The sequence below is a fragment of the Paramisgurnus dabryanus genome, chromosome 11 (genome assembly GCF_030506205.2).
Source record: "Paramisgurnus dabryanus chromosome 11, PD_genome_1.1, whole genome shotgun sequence".
Lineage (NCBI taxonomy): Eukaryota > Metazoa > Chordata > Actinopteri > Cypriniformes > Cobitidae > Paramisgurnus > Paramisgurnus dabryanus.
The window spans coordinates 22,561,665-22,584,396 of record NC_133347.1 but is presented as its reverse complement, the minus strand read 5'-3'; the positions used below and the strand labels follow the sequence as shown (position 1 = coordinate 22,584,396).

Here is a 22,732-nt window from a genome sequence, read left to right as displayed (position 1 = left end):
GTTGTGTCATCTGTTAGTGTGACACATTGGCTTCACTCAATGATGAAGCATTGACGTTCCCTCCGTGCATGGATTTGGATCATGAGTATGAAGTGTATGGTTTAGATCTGTCTTGTGGATTTTTCCGGATGCAACCCCGCTACACTTTAATGCAAAACCTCCACCCAGTTCTTTTAGCAGTACAGCACTACACTTCACTTCATTTAGGCACAACTCGTCCGTCAGTCAATCATCACCACACCCAGACCTCCCAAATGCAAAAATGACTTAATGAAAACTTTTAAGCGATGTTTACTCTATCCTGCGAACCTCAGACCTGGGAAAAGAGAAGGAAATGTGTGTGCCATTTGTGCATTACACCCAGTGTGTTCAAAATAACATCTTGCAGAGATTAATCCTTATCCTGATATCGAATGAAGTTTAGCCCAGATGAAAATCTATGCTAAATTAGAGATGTGAATGGTCCATGCTAAACGCTCAAACATGATGTTGTGAGTAGATGCCAATGCTAGTTAGTTAGTTAGAATATTTGGGGGGTTGCTAGGGAGCCCACCCTTAAGTCTCTGATGTGCTGGATCAGGGCCATTTTATTTCTCTGTTATGATTTCTAGTTTATATTTTTATTTATCATATTTTAATTAATTATGGTTGCATAATGCGTATTTTCATATACTTGCATAAGGGGGATTAACATTTTGCATCTTCAGCATGCTCAAATATGTTATTTTGAATGTAGCCAGGCGGCAAGCACACTTAAATAGGGAGCGACGCGCCTTTTTTAGGTGCAGTGGAGCTGTAGCCTGTTGAAAATACTTAAACGTTTAAGAATGCTACGTCAAAAGCACATTGTATAGAAAAGGGGGAAGTGGCACGGTCGCATTTTCTGTGCGGTTGTAGTCACAAAATGTGAACCGCCCCTAAGACATCACACTGTGCATTAGGCCCTGTTTACACCTGCTATTAACATGTGTTGGTCGATTGGATCACAATGCTAAATACCGTTGTAAATGAGGGGTAAAACCCAGTGGCGGCTGGTGACTTCTTTTTTCGAGGACGCACAATGCGAAGTTCATCACAACATGTATGTAGCCGGTCATGTGTGTGGTTCGTAATTTCAAAATATGTGTTTGGCGCGTCAAGTGAACCTGTGTGCATCACGTGTCTTGTCAAAATTAGTGCCTGCTGCAGACGCATCTAAAGGGTTTATGATAAAAAAGACGCTCGCGTTAATCGCATAATCTCATGCGTAATCAGAGTTTACTGTTAAGGGAGTGCCTTGCGTGTATATTGTGAACGTGAGCATCACTTTAAACATAAACCGTTTTGACGAGTGTACAGCAGGCACTTATTTTGACAAAACATGTGATGCACATGGTTCACATGATGCAACTTGGAAGTGTCTGCAGCAGGCATGTATTTTGACATGACGCGTGATGCATAGGTTAACCTGACGGGCCACACACATGACAGGCTAAATACATGTTTTGATAAGCTTCACACCATGCACCCTTGAAAAAATTTTGACCGGTGAAAAGTCACTGTCTGCTACTGGTTAAATATCAATTCACGCCCCTCACAGTTGTCATGAAGGGCAAAATTAGCTATATAGACCAAAAACACTTTTTGTACCCGTCTGTAAACATTTTTGTTATGTTTTATAACATTCTGTTGCTCTTGTGCCTGAAACAGAGAAAACGGTTTGACGCATAACATTTTTAAGTGATTTTATTTTAACTCTTTTGCACAAAATGTGAACTTTTACACTGTAACATACAAAAGATGAAATGTAACTCATCCAGGAGTAATCATTCATGCTGAGTGACTATTATCTTAAACATAATAATGTGAATATTGCAAAACATATTCTTCAACATATATTTACAGTGGACAAATGTAATATTTTACAAAACAGATAACTAAAACCCCATTTTGGATTGAGCATATCAAAACTTGAATATTTTATTGTTGTTAAATGATATTACTTTATAATCAGAAGAAGCTTTCTTTTATAAATTTGTGTAAAACTATTAAGATTATTATCATTTGTTTGTTTAAAAGTTTATTTAACTGTACCCCTATTTTCAAGTGGTAAACGTTTGGGGCCCTAATATAGAACAATAGGCATCACATTTTCTCAACAACATTTAGTCCTCAAAGGTTTTAGTTCAGAGAAAAATCTATTCCTAAATCAAGAGCACCCATCTCAAAAACAGTAAAGTACCACTTCTGCTCAGTCACCAAACCAATACCCAACGCAAGGTGCTTTTACATCTCCTGTGCACCAGAAACGAACAGGAAGACGCACCAACTTGGAACGTAAATAAAACTGTTAGATTGATGCAAAACATCACTGTCCCACAAACTGAATGTTATACGTAAGCTGATGACCGTTGTCCCAGGCATACAGCACTTTTTCCTTGGGATTGTAGTCCACTTGGGTTACGAAGGCGTAATTGTTGGTAAACGGCAGACGCGGAGTTGCCTCTGTGTTCGTGTGTGTGTCGTAGGCGTATGAAACCTCGCCCTCCCTCTGGTTGTAGACGTCGACAGCGTACAACACGCCACACACAATGAAGCAGTTCCCGTACGACTTGCGCTTGAGTCCGGTCCTCCATGTTGTTTCCTTCTTTATAGAGAGGTCGCCTGGGTCCAGTTTACTGATGACGATGACCTCGTTTTGCGAATAGTCGTAATCCATTGATGGGTAGATCACCCAGAGACCACTCTCGTCCACTGCAAAATCGATATCCGAATGGCCCCTCCACTTCCAGGGTGTGGTGTCCTCGTAGACAGCGTCGTGAAGCAGAGTCCAAGCCGCAACGTAGCGCATTCGCAGATTGTATTTGATGATGTTCTTGGTGAAGGCTCTGTTGTAATATAAGGAACCATTGTAGACCACATGGCCAGTTCCTATCCAGTTGTAGGGAAGTTTGTAGAGGTTACTCCAGCGACCTGTGATGGAAGATACAGACAAATGAAGAAAATCCAGTACAAACTACTATTTGTTCTTACTCGTTCGGCTGGGTTCCTACCTTGTTTAAAGTTCTCCAGGTTGCGAAACTCTACGAGATTATTGCCGTAGTAGTAGTTAGTCACGTAAATCTTGTTGTCCTTTGCCACTGGATCTTTCATCCAGGCTCCCTCGTTCCGTCCATAGCTGTGATGCTTCTCTGGCATCTCCACAGATGCAATGGTGCCCTCACAATCTGGAGATTTAACTTTTAAATAACAAAAAGGGTTTTATGGTTCATTTAGTAGAAGTAGAAAACTTGTTTAAAATACATCTCAAACTGGTTGATTGGTGTCTTAAGTTGACTGATGACACTTTAGTTCGTTTAGTTTTAACGAACATTTTTTTGAAGAAATTGTACCTGCTTTGTGTAAGTGGATTTTTCCTCCACTCGTTTTTTTGTCTTTGGAGTTCAGTCCAACAGCCTCAATGTCCGATTTCTCTGGTGGTGTTGTGGACAGGGTCAAGTTCGTGATGAGGGCTTCATCGCTGGTGGTTCCTAGCGTGGTGCTTGTTGTTGTCATGGCAACGAGCGTAGTGGTGGTGGTTGTTGGAGGTACAGTCGAAATTATTTCAGAGGATTCCAAGTCTAGCTCTGGACTCCTCTTGTCCTCGGCTTGGTGGACAGCATGGGCTTTGGCTGGGTTTTCTAAAAAGGGGAGAGAAAGGAGAGAGAGATTACAACTCGTGGTCTGAAGTTTCACCCAAGTATTCTGATTCCTCACATCAAAAGAATTATTAATGAGATATTACACTTGAGGAAACTTTCTGCGTTGTAACCCAGTCTCTGCCTACAATGTTTGGATTTAACATTCCTAAACCGAGCCTATTTTATCTCATGCCATGTACAACAGATCCCCGTAAAACAGAGACCCTAATCTGAGTTTACTCTTCCTGCACCGTGGGACTGTCTGGAACATGTGAATATGAACACAGGAGAGGGGGGACGAAGACATGAGATATTAATATACATTCTGTCATGCAAGGACACAGAACCATTAGTTTAACCATTTTGGACACCTTAACCAACTATCTGTTCATTTCTCTTCCAAGCATGCATTCATTTTAGATAAGATTATGAACTACAAAATGAAATGATTTCACCCTAAGGAGAATTTTGATGATATTTGTCGTCAGAATCATTGAATTCAGTTATGAACTATTTCCAGGACCACCCTTTTTTGTATTATTAAAAGATGAATGAAGGCTTGGTCCTTAGTGGTCCAAAGAGATGAACAGACCGAAAATGTACATCCACCCCAGTTCCCCTACTTGAAAATCTAATCTAAATGATTTGTTCACATCAGTCAGATCCACTCATCGAGTTCAACCCACTGATTTAATAATCTGGTCGCAATGGTTAACAGCCCACTAGGGATGAGGATAACACATCACAGAGCAATCATATGGCTTATAGTACAATGCATGAAACAATGAGGCTATTTTTATTATACTATAATGGTCTTTTTAAAGCTAGAGAGCTGCCCCTTTCACTTTCTTCAAATGAAAAACAGCGCCTGGATACATAATGTGCTATGAAATAAAGCTTGAAGGGTTTGGAATAACATGAGGGTTGAATAAAACAGATTTTTCATTTTTAGTTGAACCTTTCCAAACAATGCTTTCCAAAAGAGGTGTTAAAACATGCCCTAAAACTGAAACAAATCCATATTTATAGGCTACAAAGTTTTATCAGTACCCGACCTACAGATTTCTGGCCCGAATTCATCAAAAATAAATCCCCATGAGCTGTTCTTATGTGTGAAATGACCAAAGTATTTTAACAAGGAATCAAATATATGAGTAATGGGATTATAGAGGGAGTTTATATGGGATATGCAGGAGATCCAGTTTATGTTTATGAGGGGTCTTTAGGAGATTAAGGGCTTGTGAAATATAAACAATAAAGGGATTTAGCTTTCAGTTCTCATTCGTCTTGTAACTTTTAACTGTGTTGTTGTCATGAAGATTTTAACCGGGTGACTTCACTGTGTAACACAGAATAAAGCAGAGGAGTGAATTACAGCCTTGGGTTATAAAAGGTGCAGGTGCTAACAACCTGCTTAAATCTCGAAAATCTTTAAGAAAACCATTATATTTAAAATACAGCCAATGACACAAAAATGTAATTGAAACAAGATTTGTGCATTATCCGTAGTAAATGCGTGTGGTGGTGTGTGCAAAAGATCTATGAATCTGGAGGGTTCAGTTTGGTTACTGAAGTCTCTGATGTTCTGGGTCTGTCTGGTTCATGTTCCTTCAATGCAAAGATGTTGATGCTTTTTTGATGCCTGTTTAATGTCCTCCAGGAGGAGCCTATGAAGCCAGCTGCTTAGATAAGTAATAGCAAACTTCTTCTCAAGCCACAATTTTTTAAGTTAACATTCATGCCTGTAGCACAATCTGACACATTATTCACCAAAGTTTATTACTTAAAGGCCCACTGAAGTGCCTTGGAATGTGCAGCATTATTTGATGTGGGGATCTCAGTTTAATTGAAACAGAAGTATTGAGAAGACCCTCTTTTTTTAAATAAAATTGATTGCACAGTCTAGCAGAGACAAAACAAAGAGGGTGGGACGCTTCAGCATCTAAAGAGCATTTCATTGGACAGGAAATTTGATTTGTGATTTTTTTAGCGCCCATGCCAAACTCAAGGTTTTAAATCCTTATATATTCTGTATAAGAATTTTGTATGTATTTATACTAAAAGGATAAAGGTTTAATTGTAATATCATGGGGGCTTTAAAGGGATTTTTCACCCAAAAATGAAAATTCTGTCATCATTTGCTCACTCTCATGCTGTTACAAACTGTATACATTTTTTTGTTCTAATGAACACAACAAAGATATTTGGATGAATGTTTGTACCCAAACCGATCAGAAGCCCCATTGACATCCATAGTATCCCCCCAAATCAATGGGTACTTTTGGTTACAAACATCCATCAAAATATCTTCCTTTGTGTTCATCAAAACAAAGAAATGTATAATACAGGTTTTAATGACAACAAGAAAGTGAGTAAATGATGACAGAATTTTCATTTTTGGGTAAACTATCCATTTAAAGGCGGGGTGCATGGTCTCTAAAAGCCAATGTTGACATTTGAAATCACCTAAACAAACTCATCCCTACCCCAATAAACCAGCCCCACACATAGGCAACACAGGCAATGTTGTTGGTTAGTAGATACGTCCCTTATTGCTAATTGGCAACAAGTGTGTTTTGGTAGTCGGCCCGACTCCCTTTTCCAAAGTGTTTTTCAAAAATCATGCACCCTGCCTTTAAGAGTGAACCTTGTGTATATGAAATAGCATTAGGAAACCACTGATAATCTTTTTCTGGCATTTTGCTAAAAGTTTCTTTTAAAAACATATATCTTTTAAGATCACCAGTATGTTTAGCAATCCATGGAAGTCTCCGTACCTCTCTCTGCTCTCCCTGCTGCATATCCCTCCGAATCCTCCGTCTTAGATGCTTTGTAGTATGTAATCCCCCTTATGACACCACTCTGGTGGACCAGGGTCTTGGTTTTGGTGGTGGGGTCTGGTTTTGCAGGTTTGGATGGTTTGGCAGGGGTCTCTTTCTTGGGCTTGACAGGTTTGTCTTTAGGCGTCTTGGGTGGAGGTTTGACAGCTGGAGCTTTTTTGTTTGGCAGTTTTAGGGCATCTTTGGACTTTTTACTCTCTGTGCCCTGAAATCATACAGTCTTGAATTATAAAGCCGAACTTCTCTGTGTGTGTTATTGACATTGCGTTTGTGCAGGTGTATCTTACCTGTGCTTTACTGTCAGCCGCTGCATCTTTTTGCAGTAGCTGTAGACCCAGGTTGGAGATCTCCTTTTTTATGCTAACCATGATGTCGGAATAGTTCTCGTATCGCTTGAGCTGATTGGACAGATTTAAAACGCTGTCCCTCACAAAATCATTTTCCCGTGTAAGGTTCGTCTTAATGGTCTGTGAAGAGATCAACATGTTAGTGTCATACTTAACGGATGTTTAACATTTGAATCTGTTCAATTAGATCTTAATAGATAAGATTTAGCTGTTTACCTCTTCTAAAGTGTTCATTTGAGTCACCACTTTGTTCATGTATGCGTGGACCTTCATTAGATCCATACTGTACAACGTTCCTTCCAAAAGGTCCACCATTGAATGAAGCTAGAGATAAATACAGTTTGAGCTGTAAATCTGTCATCAGTTAATAAGACCGTAATTCATTTCCAGCATCTAGTCCTAAAAATGTCTTCACTTGCAACGCTGTGCACATTCTCTTTAACTCTCTGATCCAGCTGTCCACTAATGTGAACTGATCTGTCAAAACATTTTTGACCATTCAGGGTCTGATTTTTACTGTCCATTTATATGTCCACTAATTATCATTAATTATCAAACCATCCGAGGGACATAAAAGTATCATTTATCGAAAATGCTCCCATTTACATTGGAGTATAATAAATGTTTCTTTGTTTACCTTGAGAAGTTCTGGAGCTTGTTTCCTCAGCTTTTCCGTTCTCCATTCGTTCTCACATGGGTTTAGTGAGGAGGGAGGAGCCGTGCAGGAGCATTTACAGTCCGAGCCTGAGCTCACCGTCTCCACGGTGTAAAAATCATCCACGCGCAAGCTTCCGTCACGGAGTCTGCTGCACGCTTCAATGCTCAGCGGCCGCATCACACACTTGCAGCGGCAGTCCGAACCTTCAGATGTCATTCTGACCGGCTCAATGTCACCGAAAATCTGTCAGAGAAGAAAAGTGAAAATGTAAAGGAACTGTCTAGGAGATATATGCTATATGGACACCCGGTATTGAATAATTCCAGTGAAAATCAATCTTAATGTTAATGCAAATTCATTTCAAATTAAAGGTCACATATGCTCATTTTTACAAGATGTAATATAAGTCTCAGGTGTGCCTTGTATGTGTCTGTGAAGTAACTGCTCAAAATACCCCACAGATCACTTGTTATAGCATGTCCAAAAGGCCCCTATCTGGGTGGGAGCAAAAATGAGCTAAAAAAATTTTTTATGTGTGTACCTTTAAATGCAACTCCCTTACCAACAGACAGTGAGCCCTTTTTGTTAAAGGGGACATTTCACAAGGCTTTTTTCAGAGGTGTAAAATAAATCTTTGGTGTCCCCAGAGTAGATATGTGAAGTTCTAGCTCAAAATACCATATAGATAATTTATTATAGCATGTTAAAATTGCTTTGTAGTTGTGAGAAAAAATGTGTCATTTTTGGGTGTGTCCTTTAACATACAAATGAGCTGATCTCTGCACTAAATGGCAGTGTCGTGGTTGGATAGTGCAGATTAAGGGGCGGTATTATCCCCTTCTGACATCACAAGGGGAGCCAATTTCAATGACTTATTTTTTCACATGCTTGCAGAGAAAGGTTTACTAAGTTACTCGGTTGATCTTTTTCACATTTTCTAGGTTGATAGAAACACTGGGGACCCAATTATATCACAAAGTCAGATTTTCATAAAATATCCCCTTTAAAAATAGATCTGATTCCTGTGAATACAGTCTAACTCTAAATAAAACAACAGTATATTTAGCCGCATTAGCCTTTCATTGTGCTAACAAACACATAAAAAAAATATTAATTTGCTTTTGGGCCAAATTAACCAGTCATTCAGTGGCTGTGGGCGGGTCTTTGTTTGTGTGAAGTCACATTAACAATAGAATCAAATTAGCATGTCTCTCTATTTTTTTATGGGGAGGGTGGATTTTTTTTCAATGTAGGATTGTTGTGTTCACACACAACCAACACACATTTATGTCCAAACACCTTGTAAAAGTGGATTTTGCATAATATGAGTGATTTAAATACAAGAAAATTAAGAGAACTGCTTCCTACTTTATGGAAACAGAAATAGAAATCATTCAATGCACTTTTCTGTTGTTTTCTGTCGACTGGTCTGCACAAACCCCAGGTCTGAACCCAGCTAACACCTTTGGGATGAGCTCAAATTTTTAGCAACGAGTCCGCTCTTGTGCTGAACGGTAGCAAATGCCTGCAGTGATGTTTCCAACATCTAGTGAAAAGTCTTCCCAGAGTAAAAGCTGTCCCCCTATTGATGCCCATGATTTTAAAATGAACTGTTCAACAAGCAACATTTAAAATGTAAATAATAGGGTTAAAGTATAAATGCACAATTGTACGTATAATTGCAATGTCCAACAACATGCAATACCAAAAGCTGAAGCTGATAGCATAATTCTTAAGTTGGGCTATACAGAAGAACCCCAGGATGGTGCACTTTCAAACAAAACAGCATATTTAACCCTTTGTCCCTCTTAAATTAATTTAATGCCTTTCTACACTTAAAATTTACACTACCAATTTACCCTGATCTGCTAAACAGATTTTTCCTCCTGGTTTGTACCCTGATGTTCTGGAAGCGATCAAGCCATTACATTCAGGCCCCTGAGGAGCCCACACCAGTGAAACCTTACCAGTTCCTACAACATTTGCCCACTGTTTGAACTCTGTTACCCAAAGTGGATTGTGTGTCACTGTACATCCCGTTTAAAGGCTTCTCTATAATTCCTAGTGACATAAAACACACGAAGACAAGATCCATCCAAAAGCCAGATTTTATTAATGAAGCCTCCCCCAGCTTGGGAGAAGATATAGTAACTTTTTCCCCATCACATGCACGCATCTGTTGTCAGTTAGAGCTAGCCTGACCGGTAACATGACTTTTACCATGGCACTGACTTTGAAGACAGCCTGGGGCTTGAAATTCCCATAAATTCGGCTCAATGGTGGGACCAGAGAGGATTTGCACCTTCTCCTATAAACATCTTACCCCTTAACCACATCCTTCTCCAGCACCTCACAGCATTGCTCATTTTCTCAACAATGATCTTTGTTTCGCTCTGCTTTCAATGATTTACATGTGAATATCATTTACAGAAAATATGCCATAAAGCAATAATTGAACTGATATTTGGCTTTATAAAAGCCAGGTGTATATGATGCTACGGTCTCAAAGATGCTGGCCATATGCACTTCAAAAGCGGCAGAGCTCTCTGCGTTCGTAATACCTACCTGACATTAATGGCAGATATAAATCGAGCTCTATGAATGGTAGCAGTAAAATCTTAAAGAATAAGTGGAGCCGCAGGGATAAAACAAAAAAACAAACACAGAATGACGACATAAGGTTAAGAAAAGTAATGATGCACAGATGTTTATTCTTTATTCTTAATCAGACTGCCAAAACAACTAGCAACTGTGGAGAATATGTATTGAAGACCTGTCATGAACAATAGGGTCCCCCGGCAAAAATGAGTGGGCCTAGAACATAGCCATGTGTAATGCCTAATCAAAAACTTTAAGGATTGCTGAAATTTTGCGTAGGGTAGGTGAGCTGCCGGGTCTTGCAAACTGTAACATAACCAGTAATTATTACAATAGAACTTAATAACACAATTTATATAACATATCGTAAAATATTTTGTTACATTTTTAATAAGGCACTAAATAAATTGCTTTATTTCTATGTGGGTCTTAATGTGGTCTCTTCATGACACCTCCATAGTCTGACGCACTCAGGGACATTTCAAATAGTTTTTACCCAGGCGGTTAGTGCAAGGAGACAATAAACCTGTCATTCAAATTACATCACTTTCAACATCTGATTGACATTAGGTTTCTCTTCCGTTCAACAGTAGCTCTTGTGCTCCCAAATTGATTGGCCAAAATGCTTAAAGCTGTCATTTATCACCAATGAGATTTAGAGATCTCTATATTGCACAAGTGGAACAGCTCACAGACAGTGAAAGAATTTAGCATTTCTGAAATAGTTTATTATGTAATCTGTTTGTCTGTCTGTCTGGGTGTTTATGAGACATCCGTTTGTCTGATGCTACCACATAGCAGATCACAACATGGCCTTTTGAAAATTATTAATCTCCCAAAATGCTAATAGCAACAAAAACCATCACACCGTCCTGAATACATGTTGCACAAATGCATGAGGTCATCTAAAGCAGTGTTTCTCAACCCTTATTTAAAACACCTGAACCAACTTATCAGCCTCCTTCCAGAATGGCTGTTTCTCAATATGCGTTCTTCAGCGATCTTGCGTCCTTGTGTCCTCGCTCTACGTCATCATTAACAGTCGAAGTTCAATTCCAATTCTCAAGAACACAAGTACAGAGGACGCATGAAAATGCCCGGATGAGTTCTTGATATCGAGGATGCATCGAGTGCAGACTTGCGCACTGAAATCTGGGGAGGTCACGTGACCAGCAGGAAGATCGCACACATCTTAATTCTCACAGCTGCGTTCTGTGTTCTCGCGACCTTCTGAGTTTGTACTTCCGAGGTCGCCTGGCAAGACCAGTCTCCACGAGAACACAAGTCCGTTCTTTACGTTCTTGGAATTGAGAAACAGCCAGAGTCTCCATATCAAGCTAATAATTTAAATCAGGTGTGTTAATTAAGGAGACATCTAAAACATTCTGGAAGGGGGTCCTTGAGAACCAGGGTTGAGAAACACTGATCTAAAGGATAAATTTGAGGTAACAAAATCTAACATGTAGTTATTTTATGCTAATTACAATTACTGAAATGATGACATACTTGGAGACAAAGACTTTATCTGTTCACAAGGATTAAATCAGTTTGATTAATAACTTTGTAAAACTAAATGGATAGCATTTTGGGTAAAATTTGGGGAAATTATAAAGTTAAAGTCTCTCACAGAAACTATTGATTCAAAATACAAAAATACCAAAACACAAATATAAATGTAAGAGGACACAAAATATCTGTAATGCAAATAATTGTCTTTCTTAATTGGGAGGTAACAGTGCTCCTGTAGCTGAACTGGTAGAGCATTGTGCCTGCAGCACAAAGTAATCTGGTAACTGGTAATCGATCTTGCACTGTAAAGGACAAAGGTAAGCTCACTATACATGTTTTTGTTCAGATTTCAAAGGGTCTGCTACAAAATGGTTGGATCATGGCCAAATCGGTGCTTGTTTATATGAGTGTGTCAGATCTGAGTCTCAAGTATTTTCAGAGCTGTTTAATATTATTGCCATGTGATTTTCTAGTGTGTGCCATGCAAGGACAATGTGGAACTAATCCAGCCAATCAGAATGCAGACAGTATAAACTGAGAAAGTCTGTTCAAGTTTCCGCATGAACTTTTGTAAGACAATGTATTTTTGCTGTTGGTCATGACTACCACTTGACCAAAGGTCTTGTAGTTTGTGCACCTCATGGGCACTGTGTTGTATAGTATGCATGCAGAAGAAACCTTGTTGTGTAGTGCGACCACCACAGTAGCTATGTTGCCTCCCAAAGTTGCGTATTAAAGGTCCCGTTTTCCTGTTTTCTCAAAGCTTTGGTTGTGTTTCCGGTGAGCAATATAACGTGTTCATGTTTCATGTGTAAAAACGCAGTATTTTTCACACAATTTACAGAATATCACATCAGAGATTTGTGAATAAAGCAGCGTTTCCATCCAGTGAGCAGAAGAGCAAAATCGGCACTTCTTGATAAACTGGAATTAAATGTCAATAAGAAACGTCAGTAAGTAAAGCCAGTGTATTTAACCATTTTCATGTATAATCCCATCAGAGTTTCCAAATGAAACACTGTACACCTGTTATTTGCTTTCAGATGTGGACTCCTGCTGTTTCAGTTGACAGTCAAGTAAGACAGTCCTGTAAAGTCACATTATCAAAACAGAGATGACAGACTTTACCTATTTATTTCAGAGCTACCAAAACCACATTTAAGATGCTGTGCAATGAGTTCTGTAAGCTGGTTAGTCCAGTTATGCTGTCCAATGCGCAAAGTCACATCATTTTTTTGATGCACAACTAGGGATTTATTCAGTTAAAGGTGGTGTGCGTAAATTTTAGTAGCATCTAGTGGTGAGATTGCAAATTGCAACTAACAGCTCATCCCTTCATTTCAAAACGCATATGGTAGCCGCCACAGAACAAACCTGTCGTCGTTGTCGTCTAAGACAACGTAGTGATGAAACGCACTCTGTAGAACTGTTTGTCCATTTATGGCTACTGTAGAAACATGAAGGCGACTTCCATGTAAGGAGACCCGCGGTGTATGTAGATAAAAACAACTCATTCTAAACTTATAAAAACAATACAATTCATTTTGGAAGATCTTTATACACCACTATACATATAGTTATGTAGATTATATTGCATTTCTGTCAAAAGATCCTTCTAAAAGTTACACAATGCACATTTAAAGGTCACATTCTTTCTGATCCCATTTTTAAACCCTAGTTAATGTGTAATTTTGCTATAATTGCATAAATAATACCTGTAAAATGATAAAGCTCAAAGTTCACTGCCAGATGGTATATTTTCTTTAACAGAATTCGCCTTTCAAAGCCTACAGCGAACGGGGGGTTTGGACTAGAGCTTTCTACTTCCTGCTTTAATGATGTCACTAGAACAGTTTTTTGACTAAACTACGCCCCCAGGAATACGTCAGTCGCCAGCTAAGCTAACAATAAGCTAAGCTGCTGTCGAAACACAACACACTAAACAAATTACACAATCAGAACTCGATACGAATTTCTGAAGGAGGGACTTCATAGAACAAGGAAGACATCAGCCCGTTATGAGGACAGTGAAAACAGCGCTATACAGATAAGTAAATTGTATGGAAAAATACGCGGTTTTTTACACGTGAAACGTGAACACATGTTATTTTGCGCCCTTTAAACAAAATCAAAGCTTCAAAAACACAGAAAGAACGGGACCTTTAAAGTATTTCCATCGTAGTTCATGTGCATGTTTTCTTATCGGATAAGAAATTTATCTAACTCAATTATGATCTTTAGAATTTATGCGCATCTTGGTGGTTTCATTCAGCAATTTTTTTATGCCATACTCCAAAATGTGCATAAAAATAGGTGGATAGAAACATAGTGCAAGATTCAGTCTTACAATCCTGTAGTGTGAAGTTGCCTTAAGTCGCTTTGAATAAAAGCTTCTGCCAAACGCACAAACATAAACCATTCAAAGTGGAACATTTTGACTGCCTAATGCAGGCTGTGGCACAACATGTACAGTAGAGCATAATGATACCAATGCAAATATAATGGAAAATGAATGAAATTTATTCATATGTAAATGTAAGTTTTGAATAAAAGTATGTACCAAATGAACAGTTATTTGCATTTACTAGAATACAAAGGGTTTTCAGAGCAAATTTGCTTCAGATTAATTGTATTTTAACTGACAAATCCAAAAAACTTCTAGAAACTGAGCCAATGATGGTGTTCCATGACAAGCACACAATAAAACACACAGGGCGCCATACATAAACCGAGCTACTGTCAGCTTTTAGTGGAAGGTTTTAATAAAGCCTCGCTGTTCTTTTGTGTAAACACAGCCTGATTGGTGAATGCATCTAAATTAGAGACATTAAAAAAGATTAAGTCTGTCAGTACCTTCTCGAAAATACATTCTGTTGAAAATACCACAGAATGCTTTTCCTTGTTTAAATGAGATAATTAAGTAAAAAGTCTCGTAACACTTGCAAACATACTGCACACAAACTCTATGTGTCTATGCCCTAGGGATCTCTGACAATAAGATCCCTTGTTAACTAAAATGAAAGAGTGTGTTATGGTCATTTTGCTGTCTGTATGCATCAATGCATACTTAGTCCATTGTCTGCTCTACATAGCTGTAATCCCTTTTTTCCCAAATTTTGCACAATATGACCGAGTTTGTGAAAATCCATCTAAAAAAGGTACATTTTGTGTTCTACTGTTTACTATGTCATTATCTTACATAATGTAAAGAACAACGTGTAAAAAAATTATCTTGATATCTTTAATATTGACTAAGACCATGTCAAAGATTCAAATTAAACTTTGATGCTCATAATCTCATAATTCGATTACATATGCATCCATGAGTGCAAAATTCATTTGTAAGTTTAGTCTTTTGAAGAAATTGAAGATGATCTCAAATATGGCACCAAGTGACTGAAGAAACGCAGGACATCTATTCTTATCATATCAGTTAAACAAATGGCGTTCCAACTGTTAGGTGTCATGCAAACAAACACGTTTGTTATCTAAACCTGCTTAACTGACATTTGGTCTTACTGTAACGGTGTACCCAAGTTACCAAACAGGGAATGGCCGGTATGCCTATAGATAAGAGAACTGTTTTTCCAAAAATACTTGGCAGCAGCAGTCGTCAACATTGGCAGCTTTCCTGAAAAGTCCTCTTAACCCAATAACCTCACACCTGGTTAGGTAGTTCAGCTTTTGTGTTTTAAAAAGGTGCTTTCCTTCCTCTAGTCTTTGAAATGACCCTGTAGCAAGTTTATGGCATGATTTCAAGTTGATCCCACTCTATAAAAACAAGCGAAACTGACATGAGCGTTCTGAAGTTTCAAAGATGAGTCTCTTTGATGTGCGACAGCGGTCACGGTTCACATCAGGCGTGCATTTATTTTTCTTCGAGACCGAAAAACAATAATTCGATCTTGATGAAAACAACCAATCCATCAATTTACGAACTGTCCTAACCAACATATCAAGACCAATTTTAACAACTGAATCCATTGTTGTAAGCGCACTCCTGTGCACACTGAGACAAAATAATGAATCTAGATCTAAAAAACAGCTAGATTTTCCATCAATCTGTTCCAAAAGCACACACGCACGCCATTTGAAGATATGTGTCAATTAGCCTTAAAATAGCTTAGTGAGTACTTGTTGATTTTGGGGACACATATCGACATTCCAGCAGAGAGTGTTTATGTGTCACAATCCTCGAAACAGCCAAGAGATGTCTGAGAACCATAAACACATAGCAGATGAGAAACAACATTTCATATATTCAAACGTCAAATCTGATCAAAGGTCGTAACGCAGACTGTCATTCTGCGCCAAAAATAAAGAGATAAGAGATAATGGTTGTTATCGCAGAAATAAGTCTCGAGGTCGGAGGTCTTGTATCACACTGAAGGGGCTTATTTCACAATAAAAAAACAGCTGTTTGTACATGATCTTGCTTATTACACGGCTATTTACCTCATACGTAATGTATGGAGCATTAAATATTGATTTGTAATATTTTGTTAGCTCATTTTTAACAAATGCGGACCTTCCGCTAAGAAAATACAATACATTTTGGTTTAACAAGACATTCAAATGTCACAAACTCATCAGAATAAAGCATTACAGCCATGTAATAAGGTTAGCGATATAACTATAACTTTTACATAACCACTGTCGGTTTGTGTTTATCTGTGACTCGAAGATGCTCATTTATTCTAATTCTGACAGCTATGAAGACATCTGAACAAAATTAACCGAGCAAAATAGACAGAACAAAGTGAACATTATGCTTAAAAATAAATAATGAGAAACTCAAAGTTAGAACTAAAACAGCTGCAAAGCCCAAGTTCCCACTGGCAAATAACATTAACCAAACATCATCTAGTGTGGTACAGACCGCAGGTTATAACTGTCAGCAGTTACAGTGAAAGCACCACCAAAATGCCAGATTTTTCTCACCACCTAACCAATGTATTTCCTGTTCATCCATAATAACACCAAGGTCAAAGATCAAGTTTTATGTAAATCTCTATATTAAGACATATTGGCAATGTCGCAGCATTCCGAGGCTCAGTGTCTGGTCTGGACACCGACTATGATGGTCACCATTACCGTGACTGCCCGGTAAGGGCTGTGACGCTTTCAATGGGATACAGATGTTTCCAGTTATTCCTAGTTTAAATCTTGCGGTGGAGGTGTTATAATTGTTTAATAAACAGGAACTGCTAGATTGGCTTTGTGTGAGGTAGTTGCCCAAAGCAGCTACAACCAACCGAGTGTAATATTAACAAGACACACCAACTGACCTTTCACTGTCTCCTTTTTCTTTTTTAGCATTTACCTCATACTTCTTCATCACTCTATCATTATCTCTATTCATATTCACATCTCTTCTGTAAACACTGGCATTATTTCCAAGTCTTGACTTTGGGATGTATATTGCTAATAACACTCAAATTAATATGTATAGCTATTGTTTTGTTTGGAGTGTTCACAGGATGTAGCTCAATACATTGGGTTAGAAGCGCAAAGGTCATGGGTTTAATCCTCCATGGAATACGCATATTGGTAAGCAATTTGATTTGGATAAAAGCGTCTGGCAAATGCAAAATGTAATGTGAAGATGCTTAGCTTGTGACTCGTAATGGGATTTGTTATCGTAGCCCTTTTCACCTCTTCACACATTAAAGACAACAAAAAAGAGGCCTTAAAACATTAAAAACATAACACAATTAGTTTGGGTCACAGAGACTATTAGTTACACTGAGATTGAGACACACACACACACACACAGTCGTATGAGGGTAGGGCATGTTTTTGCGGGACAGCAAGGGTTGTTCTTTAGTGCTACAGCTGTGTAAGCAGACATATATTGTTTTTAACCCCAACAGACCTTTACTCCAATTACTACACTGGGCACCAAGCCTAAAACACACTTATGCATCCTATCGGAGTAAGTTTGAAACATATGTCATGGTTTTCTGAAGAAATGACAGATGTCGCTCAGTAATTGGCAGTGAATGACCATTTGTCTCTGTCGGGATCATCAGTTTCAGAGTAACCACAGTGTTGATATGTGACGCTGTCTGTGAAATCCAGGCTTAAGACTTATAATGAGATTGGGATTAGCATCAAATGTTCATTTCACTCATTGATCTCACTTTAATTTCAATCTTTGACATGACCTTACTCAGTCAGTATCAATGTTGTATTTCACAGAATGTTCTTTAGATTATATAGGACGATTTTATATAGAAAACACAAAAAACGAAATTTAGCTGTACTGTAAAAAAGTTGATTCAACTTACAAAAGTAAGTTACCTGGTTGCCTTTAAATTTTTAGTTCATTCAGCTTTAAACTATTATGACGCAACAATTTTTATGTTTATTTTATGTCAATTTTATGTTATGGGTAACTTTTAAAAAAATCTATAGAAATGAATGCAATGAGTATGCTCGCTGTACTACTGGGGTTTGAATTACCTTTATATTCATACAGTTAAGTCAGGCATTTTACAATGCATTGTGCATTTCGCATTGGAAACTGTTGCAATGTTCTGCTTAGCATTGTGGTCAGTTCTGTCTCTGTTCCCAAAAAAGCTGGACTGGGTTTGGAGTAGGTCAAGGGACTAAAATCTCAATTAAATTATATTGCCATGCCATCCAAAGAAATAAACCTTGGAATGTTCTGGCAGTGCCAAGGAGTCATTTAGGTTAGGGATTATGTGCCAGAACCTATGTTGCTCTCCTCTCTGTGGGCGTCATTGGATGTTTTTGACTGATTTTGAACGATCTATGACTGAGACCTAGTGAAAACCCTATTAACCCATCAACTTCATTGTCAATTATTTTCTCTCTGGTTTTTTTCTAATTTTAAGTCTCAAACTTGATTTACTAACTGTATAAACCTAAATAAAATGCAGAAGGTGGAACACTTTATAATACCACTATAAAAAAATGAATACATGCTTAATAAACATATTTAATAATTATTATTAATCAGATATTATCTTCACCAGAAAAAAAATATTATTAAAAATAATTAATAATAATGTTTATAAATCAATAATTGATAGATTATCAACCCCAGGAAAATAATGATTCCATGGCATTTCATTTCACAATTCCCAGTAAAACTTAATTTCAAAATGCTACAAAGACACACTCACATACAAAATCATTTTAACTGTTTCTCATAATTTGACCGAGGTTTAATGCTAATACATCCCTTCAGCAACACCTTGCGCAAAGGCAACCCGCATTCAAGCATTTTAAAGAAATTAACCTAATAATAATCAATGCACTTTAAACACAATTACAAAAGAAAACCGAAATCATTAAAATAATCATGTTTGTTGAAGGCATCTATATTAAACGGAATTTTTCAATAAACATCTTACCTTGTTCAAAGCTTTTGAATCCTTAGCCAAAAGAAGCATGGATGTTAAAATACTCGCGTAGATCCACATCTTTTATTAACTAAGCAGTCTTTGCGCACACAGTCCCCTTAATGATACTGTCTGGGGTCTAAAAGCACCTGTACTGTATCCTCAGTCTGGTATTATCCACAGGTTTAGTCTTCTGTGTTCGCAGGATGGTGCCATGCAGAGTTGTGCTGTATGTGTTGTGACGCTGAACTTTACTCTGTGCAGATCTGATGATCACGCGCTCACACCCACCATCATCTCCATCTCTGAGCATTAGTGCCAATGTAAGGCAGAACCGCTGGCACCACTTCTGTGCCACCAACTTTGTACTTCATTGCAACTTTCAAGAGACCTTTAAAAAAGACCGCTGACCCCTGTAATTACATTTGTGAAATAAAAAGATTTTAAAAAGAGAGTATAAAAAGTTAATCTCATGGAAAATGTTAAATACATAATTTTGAGGCGAAAATGTTTTGTTATTAATGTTATTCTCTTTTCTAATAATAAAGGATTTTGGCTATTGGTATTACTATAAGGTAGTTTTTAGTTTCAATGCCAAATAACAAGCAACCTGCCCCAACTTATTTAGGAGTTAATTTACACTGTTGTCTGGCGCCCTCTTTCAGTTGTTTATACAATGTACACAACTTTCATAACTAAATTTTAATAAATGATTTGTACATGCTTCAGAGTAAATGATTCAGGTTATATTTGTGTTAAGCTTTTCTATTTATTCTAATATTTAGGCAGTGTTTAATTAGTATTAGGTAATTATTATTATTAATCATCCATCTGCTTTTATTACAATTTTTTAAATCACTTAAGTCTAAAATTAACTAAACATTTCCTTTTCCATTAAATACAACATTAAAAAACGAACTTTTTAAACATGCCTCACTAAAACTGTAAAATTGTGTCCGTCTATATTTACTGACGTCATTTTATAATCCCGCCTCCTTTGACCGAAGATAATTATTATTGGTCGAAAAAGAAACCCGGAAGTAAACTGCAGTGTTTTCAAAGCAAGTAACACACGTGTTGAAAATGGTCCGATTTAAATCGAGGTAAAGAAAAAGTAAGTGCGCACTATTTGCTTTTATGTTAGCCAGCTTTAACGTTTTATAATTTGTACTACAGGTATTTGCTCTGTGAGGTATGTGTCTCAAACCGGAACAGTCTTCAGTTACTGGAAGAGAGAACCATTCACCACACACTCAGAGCTGCCGTGAACCGAGCACACGGAGACTATGGCTCAGCCCTGTTTAACATAGGGGTCTCAGGTAAGCAGAGATGTTATTGACGATCACATTCATACGTATGATACTTTTGGATATAAACATCCTAATTAATGTAGAAATAACCATAATATGTAACGTTTATTGTGTCTTTTACCGTTGCTTTTTATGAACAGATTTTACAACCACACTGGCTTGCCTTGCATTATTTGCATATAGCGTAATTAGGTTCCTTACAAAATTGTGATGATTCTCAAACCTTCTGTAGTGAAATACCTGAATGCCCACACTGGAGTGGTTCTTATACGCTGCAGGAAGGGGCATTATCGACTCCTCTGGTCTGTTCTTCCTCTCATTACCTACCTTGAGAATAGAGGACAGAAGGTGCATTGCTTCCTAAACTGCTTACATGTAGGAGGTAAGAGATGTGGTGTTAAATTACTGGTCCAGCATTGCCCCTTTAAGATGTGTCTATGTGACTGGATATGTGCAAGGAGTTATGTTTAAAGACATCCAGGGGTGGTTTCCCGGACAGGGCTTACTCTAGTCCCAGATTAATATGCATGTTTGTGCTGCCTTATTTTAAGGGCACCAATGGACCGATTCAAGATTTTATATTTCCTTTGGTGTGTAGTTTGGTTTGGTATTAGTACATGTTAACGATATGCAGAAAGGTACATACCCCAAAGTATGGGTGTACACACACTATCCAAACCAGACCTTGCTCGGGCGTGTTTGACCCCCAAAGCCTGGTTTGTTTGACTAGTGTGATCGCTCTGTACCGCGCCCGGGCACGGATTGGTTAATTGTGCCCCGGCCGGGTTGCAGAGGTGGGCTGGAGCGCGGTTCACTTGGGCTCAGGCGTGGAAGACTGTGGTGTGAACGCAATCGCGCCTGAGCACGTTTCAAAAGGTGAAGACGTCAATTGCGCGACCACTCACCTTCATCTGCCTTCGTAAAAACCTTTTGATGCGCGCAGCGGGGTTACATGAATGTCCGAGCTGCACATGTGACAGATCAACTAAGCAATATGATGGCATGCGAGTGGGCGTCTGTAATTGCGCACCAAACGACTCCAAATAAAAAACACAGACTTAACATTACGATGGGTTCCAGTGCTAAGAGAGGGCTTTACTTACTGCTTTTTTCAAAACAATCGCATCTTAATGGCAAAAGTGCGCCCGGGCTCCGATCGATAAAAGTAAAGTGTGAGTGCATGCTTCTGGGTGAGTAGGGAGGGGGGGGACAATTGGGAGCTTTTCACATAACTTTTAGCAATGATATAGGTGCTGTTTAAAAACACCTTGCAATGACATCAACATATATGAATGCCAATGTGTTGTTGTTTTTTTAAAAGGTTTGTTTGTTAAAACTATTTAACTGTCCTAATATAACTAAGGCCTAGTCCTGGATTAATCTAAACCGTGTCTGAGAAACCACCCATTAGTGAACCTTGGAAACACTACATGCCATTGATGATTTGTATATGAGTACATATTGATTTCTGATGTTTCTGCATTAGATACTAAGGTGGCCAAAGGACAGTTAATATTGCGGTTTTACTTTTTATCAATGTTATCTCATGTCTATGTCATTACCTGCTCTTATCCATAGGAACAATTAGAACATGTCAGAAGTTTCTGGCTCAGTACAACAAACAACAACTTCACAGAATGCTGCCAGACTGCAAAACAGATGGTATGTTCTGCAGCTGCTATACCTTTTACTGCAATCCCATAATATAAGACAAAAATGTGTTCCTCGGATGATCTGAGTTGATTGGCTGCTATACTTAGTTTAACAGATGTTTAAAGGATTACACATAAACATAAATGATGGGGTGTACTGTACATATATATTCAAAAAAAAAATGTGTGTGTAATATCTCTATTTAATTTCTCTAACATAGCTGAGAAACAAGAGGTTCGAAGAGCAATCCTGAGTTGTTCACTGACTAATGTCAAGGGCAAGGAAGCAGATGAAGAAGAAAGTGATGATGATGACGACGATGATGTTGATGAAGATACCTAAATCTGCCTATATCAAGCAAAATGTGAAGCTTAAGATGTTGAAGTCCTTATTACCAGTCAGTGATTGAAGCAAATGTTATCTATACATGATTATGTATGAACAGTAAATAAATTGTTTATATAACTTCTCAACGTTTTTGGTAAAAAAAACTTTATTGCATTTAATATATTTTCATCTTACATTTCCATCTCAAAAGTCATCTTTACTGTTTGTTTTTGTAAATGCAATTAGTTATTACTGCAAATAAGTACTCGTCTTGACTGTGTTGTATCGGGCACGTGTTTGTTATGAAAATGTCTTCATACTTTTGTACGGACTGAAACAAATATTTACTAAACAGTTTTATCAAACAAACATTATTGTTAATATTTCGAAATCAATAATAAATGGCTTATAGTAATTAAATTGTTTATTGAGTTATTAAATAAGTAAAATGTTAAGCATAA

At 37.9% G+C, this 22,732-nt stretch overlaps 2 protein-coding genes across 2 annotated transcripts; one reads left to right on the top strand and one right to left on the bottom strand.

Annotated features, from left to right (window-relative positions):
- Positions 1 to 1,710: 1,710 nt before the first annotated feature.
- Positions 1,711 to 19,233, bottom strand: olfml2a (olfactomedin-like 2A). Its single transcript, XM_065247454.2, has 8 exons — positions 18,994 to 19,233; positions 7,484 to 7,747; positions 7,063 to 7,170; positions 6,787 to 6,966; positions 6,437 to 6,704; positions 3,372 to 3,659; positions 3,033 to 3,218; positions 1,711 to 2,952 (listed from the first exon to the last, which is right to left on the bottom strand). Exons 1-8 carry the CDS (start codon positions 19,060 to 19,062, stop codon positions 2,348 to 2,350), a joined length of 1,968 nt encoding a protein of 655 aa, XP_065103526.1. The 5' UTR covers positions 19,063 to 19,233; the 3' UTR covers positions 1,711 to 2,347.
- Positions 19,234 to 19,976: 743 nt separating this feature from the next.
- On the top strand, positions 19,977 to 22,687 carry pop5 (POP5 homolog, ribonuclease P/MRP subunit). The gene is made up of 5 exons (XM_065260065.2): positions 19,977 to 20,084; positions 20,158 to 20,300; positions 20,524 to 20,673; positions 21,870 to 21,953; positions 22,165 to 22,687. Exons 1-5 carry the CDS (start codon positions 20,065 to 20,067, stop codon positions 22,284 to 22,286), a joined length of 519 nt encoding a protein of 172 aa, XP_065116137.2. The 5' UTR covers positions 19,977 to 20,064; the 3' UTR covers positions 22,287 to 22,687.
- Positions 22,688 to 22,732: the final 45 nt, after the last annotated feature.